The sequence below is a fragment of the Condylura cristata genome, unplaced genomic scaffold, assembly GCF_000260355.1.
Source record: "Condylura cristata isolate star-nosed mole 26May11 unplaced genomic scaffold, ConCri1.0 scaffold00020, whole genome shotgun sequence".
In the NCBI taxonomy this organism is placed as follows: domain Eukaryota; kingdom Metazoa; phylum Chordata; class Mammalia; order Eulipotyphla; family Talpidae; genus Condylura; species Condylura cristata.
In genome coordinates this window covers 6,448,591-6,454,414 of record NW_004567121.1, presented here as the reverse complement: position 1 = coordinate 6,454,414, position 5,824 = coordinate 6,448,591, and the positions used below count along the sequence as shown (strand labels likewise).

General features: G+C 33.1%; 1 protein-coding gene across 1 annotated transcript in view; it reads right to left on the bottom strand.

Moving 5' to 3' along the window:
* The window catches only part of TMEM182 (transmembrane protein 182), a 37,376-nt gene extending 32,014 nt beyond the window's left edge, over positions 1-5,362 (bottom strand). Inside the window, exons 1-3 of the mRNA XM_004686184.1 lie at positions 5,231-5,362; positions 4,894-4,993; positions 3,218-3,316 (exon numbers count right to left, since the gene is read on the bottom strand). Coding sequence (XP_004686241.1) covers positions 3,218-3,316; positions 4,894-4,993; positions 5,231-5,362 — 331 coding nt within the window. The remainder of the gene's footprint in view (positions 1-3,217; positions 3,317-4,893; positions 4,994-5,230) is intronic.
* Positions 5,363-5,824: the final 462 nt, after the last annotated feature.

Here is a 5,824-nt window from a genome sequence, read left to right as displayed (position 1 = left end):
GATGATACTAAATGCATGAACTGTGACTGAATTTAAACATGAATAAAATACAACATCTAAATTCTGACAGAACTCAAAAGGTAATAGAATTGTTTAATGAACTTTGAACTGTGCAAGTCTAACTCCAAAAAAAATTCTAAGAATGAGACCACCCTCTCTAGATTGGGGAACAAGTTAAGTAACTAGATTGGATCATCATTGAATTTTAAATATATATTAAGGGTTTTACAAATGAAGCCAATGTAAAATTAATTTGGTTTATTATTATTGTTGAAATATAATTAAGAAGACATAGTCAAAAAGACAGTTAAAAATTAGGGTTTTTTGTTGTTGTTCATTGTTCTTTATAAGATTATCAATAAACAAAATCCAAAGAGCTGCACCTTTAATCCACTCTGCACTGTGCAAACAGCCAAATGGCTCTGTGGAGCCTCAGTTTCCTTACTATGACAAGAATGATTTCATCAGCAGATATAATGATTCTAAAATAGTCTTTCCAGAAAAATCATACCTCACTGCATTATTTTCACTGATTTCTACATTGGCTAATGTTACCTATAAAACCTCAAGAGAGTGCTAGCTAATTTTACTAGTCACTGAACAGGTCAAAATACGTCAGATTTTACAAACACTTTCAATTTGACAAGTTAGCAAATGCGTAATACTGGATAATTATGAAGTCAAATAGGGGTTCTGGAGCTTAGTGAAGATTATGTGGCCTCATTAACTAGGAAACACATTTTAGTCAAGTACAGTCCTTTTGATGATATCCCTGCTTTTCTCTTGGATAAGGAAATAAAAAGCAAATTCCTCTCAAATATCAGATATTTTTATATATTATGAAAATAACTGAGACTTGTATATACCACTTCTGTTGTGGGACATGCTTCTTTGTATCACACTCATTTTTACTCAAAGTGTTTGCTAAAGTTGCTTAAAGTCAATAAAGAGTTACAATAGGTATGCCAAAGAGGAGTGTTGATAATTAAAAAAAAAAAAAAAAACTGGAACAAGGTTTTGTCACTAGATCCAAAAAAATGACACAGTAATTATATGCAGTGCTACATAATAATTCTAACTGTAATTGCAGTATAATTTTTCTGACATGCATTTACTATCCACCTCCATCATAATTATTATGCATAGATTATACTACCTTGTTTTTTTTAAGTTCACCATTATCTCCTTGTGGTGCAGATTTTCAAATATGTAGGTTTATTTTAAAATAGATAGTGCCTACATATATTTCTCATCAGAGGACCTCCACATATGAATAATAACCACAATACTAATACATCTGCAGCCCTTTACACAACCAAATGTTCTGAAAAGTCAACATGTACTACTTCTTAATTCATTTTATAAAATGAGAATGACAGGGAAGGGACACGCTTTTTCCATTTTTTTTTTTTTTTGTAATACAAAATGATCCCACTCTTTGCAAGCATTCTCTTCTCTCTCTCGTGAGAAGAGATGTAAATAAGATGTTTATGCAGTTTCAATGGGACCAACCATCCACTACACCCACATTTCAGAGGTGACAGACCACAGCATCCAGGTGGACAAGCACAGCTGCATGTCAGCTCACCTCTTTTCCTAGAAGACCCCACACCAGTTCTCAATGTCAGACTAATGATGTGATATAAGCAAATGTTATTTCCTTTGATAAACTCAAAACGAAACCATAATATATGACAATGTGTATTTACAGAAAGAAGAAAAATGGAGGAATGATATAAAACTTCATTTGTTTATATGATGGTTAATTTTATGTGTCAACTCGGTTAGACTATCGTGCCAGTTTTTGGTCAGAAACTAGTGTAGAGATCGCTGTAAATGTATTGTTTAGATGTGATTAGCATTTACAATCAATTGACTATAGCAAAAGCAGATAATAGGGAATGGGCCTCATAAAATCAGCTGAAGAGCAACAATTGAGTTTCCTAAAGAAGGGACTCTTCCAGAGATGGCAACATGGAAATCCTACCAGTTTTCAGACTTCAGACTCAAGACTGTATCAGCTCCTATCTGAATTCTGCTTCAGGCTCACAGATTTCAGGCCTGCCAGACTCCAAAATCACAACTCAACAGATCAACGCCTTCAAATCTCTCCTTCAATCTCAACCTTTCTCTCTCTCTCCTTCTCCCCCCTCCTTTCTCTCATCCTAATATAAATTTATTTGAAGCATTAAACAGATTAGCTCTTCTCTTTGAAAAACAAAATTTGAGAGCTCTGTTTATACCACTGGGAAATTCTATACTAATCCATAGTTTTAAGGTTAAGATAAAAAATCCTTTATTAAAATCGTATGAAATCAGCTGAAAATAAAAGTTGACATATTCAATTTATGTAGTTCCTATAAAAATACATTTATATATGCCATATTATATGTACTTTCTATCGAACAAATAGCATGAAGACACGAAAGAAGTAGATAGTCTTGATTCCCAGTTAAAGACATCTCTCCTTCTATGGGATATCACACACAGCTAAGGTCAGTCATTTTTGTAGGAACCAGTAACATAACTATACTCTTATATGTAATGATTACCAAAAACTTTTTTAAATGCAGGGTATATTGTAAAATATTTTCAATTTGTAAGGCTAGTTGTAGGTCATTTGAATCCCACGAAATTTTAGGTGATTAAATCCTAATGGATATCTCTGATTTCAAATTACAAAACACTTCTCAAAAATTACCTTTTAAACTAGCAAATATATTTTAAAGCCTTTATTTTTGGACCAAAGTCATATTCTATTAGAATTATAAACGGTGGGGTCTCCCTCATGGCACAATGGGTTAAAACACAGCACTGCAAAGCTGGCAGCAGGTGCTTCAACATGAGTTCAATCCCCAACCAGTGAGGTGACCCACATGGTACAGAAGACCTCTCCTGTCTCACCCCCTATACCCCTCATCAGTGTACTTCTTCAATTTGCTTGTTCTGTGTCACTCTGTCTTTGGTGAATCCTCTTAACACTCCTGTACCTCTGGACTGTAGCCCAGTTCTGTATGCATAAATAAATCTTGGGAAAAAAATTATAAATGGCATGTTGAAAATGATATACTATCATTTTATATACAATGGATTGATATCATTATTTTATACAAATAAAATGTTGAAATTATTTTTCAATTGCCCCGTAAATTTAGTACTGGGAATCTTTCAGAAAGACAAGTCCCCGTCAGAAGCATGCTAAAGACAGAGTACTTACTAACTGCAGAGTCGTAAGATGTAGAATTGTGTTCGCCTCTCAGGAAGGGATATGGAGACAGGTAAGCATGGGTGCAGTTCTTCGATGACGGTTGGTTGGCTGGAAAGAAGAATAATGTGATTATATGATACTGAAAAGCTGCATGAAGACTCATTCCTAAAAGAAGAGAAAAATAGGCTCTGGGAGTATACAAGAAATACACTTCAGGTTCAATCAAATTAAGAGAATTATTGACTAGTGAGCTACAACCTCCTAAAAATGTCATATGAAGAAGGAGAGGAGACCTAGAAAGCATATTTACTCAAAACCTCCAAAGAAAGTACATTTCAAAGAAAAAAATGCCCTAATGTCCTCTCAAAATTAAATATACCACAATTAATCTGTAATCACAATCACATTTTCCAGTTCCTAACATAATTCCTGGCACATAGCAGGTACACAAAAATTATTTTTAAAAATTAATAAGCATAAATTTAACATTGATTCATTCCAGTTAATGAATTTTGTCTCTATACTGTATTTTTAGAAGAAAGACACAAATGCTAGAACATATAAGTGAAATCAAATGCATTTATAGCATTTAAAGAAACAACACTATGCTGTTTGAAAATGTGAAGTTTTTTTGCTCTCTACCTTTTAAAGAGGAGTGGAATAATCTTCCTCTCTCTATGTCCTTGTCAAAATTTTCCTCTTATGACCTTACTTATTCTACTGCCAAAGTTTAGTAATTTCACAACAAATTGCAAGCTTATTCTCCTCCCCAAATGAATATAAAAACATTAAATATTCCTCTCAAAATACCATTTCATCATTAATTTATTATTTTTACATATGTCACCTTGCCATCAATTGGCTTAGGTCTTTAGTAAGCTCATATTTTTATTGCATATTCCATATTCTTAACTATTGCATAAATACATTACTTTGATTTATCATAGAATATTTGATAAGGTAAGAAATTATTTCAACACACAATAAGCTGTAGGTAATTGTGATTTGAACACAATAAGATAAAGGCTAGTTATTTTCAATGAATTGATTTTCAAAGATTAATACAATCTAGGAAATACTGTTAAAATAATGCCTCATATTTAAAAAAAAAAGCTATTCTACTTCAAAAAGGAACTTTAAAGTTTCCATGAGAAAATGCAAACATCAAAAGCAAGACATTTCATGAGATTGCCCACAACCTTGGTTAAAGCATGAATAGAGGAAGCTTTCATCTACCCTGTTGGTAATTAAGTCTCATTATAAAAAAGATTTTTCTTGACTTTGAAGTCATGAACATAAAATAACACATCTCTATTTTAAGATTTTAAATTTGAGATTTCAAGGGTTTATAGCAAAAAATATATTTATAACAGCAATAATAGACACTTGAAGAAAATACTATAGATAGCATTTGTCTTATTAAGTGTAGAGTACTTTAAATATATACAAAGAAATAGTAGGAGAGAGTTCAGATTTACCATAAATATGCAGACTCTTATTTTATGTTAGAAAATAAAAATTATTACTCCTCTAGCTATTTATTTCTCCCTATTAAAAAGGAATCACATAAACTTTGAAGATATCCTATTGAAATTCTACAGTTAAAAATACAATTCTATTCTGTAAGCAACATGAACTACATTAGAAGGTTTTCATTGGGGGAAATAGAGCTAAAGTTTACTTACTGTACCAGAATTTCCAGATATTGGGATCATTTTCTTCCACAATTCCATTAAACCAACACCTCCAGAAGAATCCTTCATGATGGAAAGTGATGTTCTCTATCTGCACAAAACACAAATGAAGTGATTTGTTGTCTACAAAAGGAACACAATCTAAATTATTCCACCCAGGAAAAATGTTCAAACAATGTATTTTATTCCAAGTAATGATGATCGGTAGATTTCTACATCTCTTCTATGAAGAAACAGACACTCCACTACTATTCTTTGATTTCAAGAAGATATGTAAGTCTATCCTGCTCACTTCCAAGTACAACAGTATTTTGAAGAAGAAACGCACATTCTGTTCACCTGAACACCTCCCCACTTCAGTTGCAAGAAGCCAATAATCTGATCCAAAAGCCACCAAAAAGAGTAAAACTCCCAAAGCACCAAAGAGAGCCCCAAAAAAGATGGCAATATTTAGTCTCATTTTCAATTCACTTGTCTCCCTTTAAGTAAAATAAAGAATTAAAAGGCAGACACCTAGCTTCTCAATTAAAAAAAAAAAAAAAAGGATAAAGATTTTTGAGTAGACAGAATCTTGTTGAGAAGCCTGTTCTTGCTCATGTTTTGGTTGCTTCTCACCCACACCAGCTGGAACATTTGTTTTCCCTTTGCTCTCCCCTGGCTGGACTCCAGCCCAGCAGCTGAGAATGGACAGCTATTTTAAGAAACTTATTGAGAAGCTTGCTTTCTCTCTCCCGTGGGAATCAAAAAATAGCTGACCTTCCCCTGGCTGTAGAAGGGAGTATTAGGAATCAGTTAAAGTCATCAGTATTGCTGTTTAGTAATCCATCGAAGTGAAAAGATGAAATAGTATGACATCATTGATTTATCGGTCTTAAGTGTCTGAACAAGCCCCAAATAGTTGAGAGTGTCCATTACAACCCGA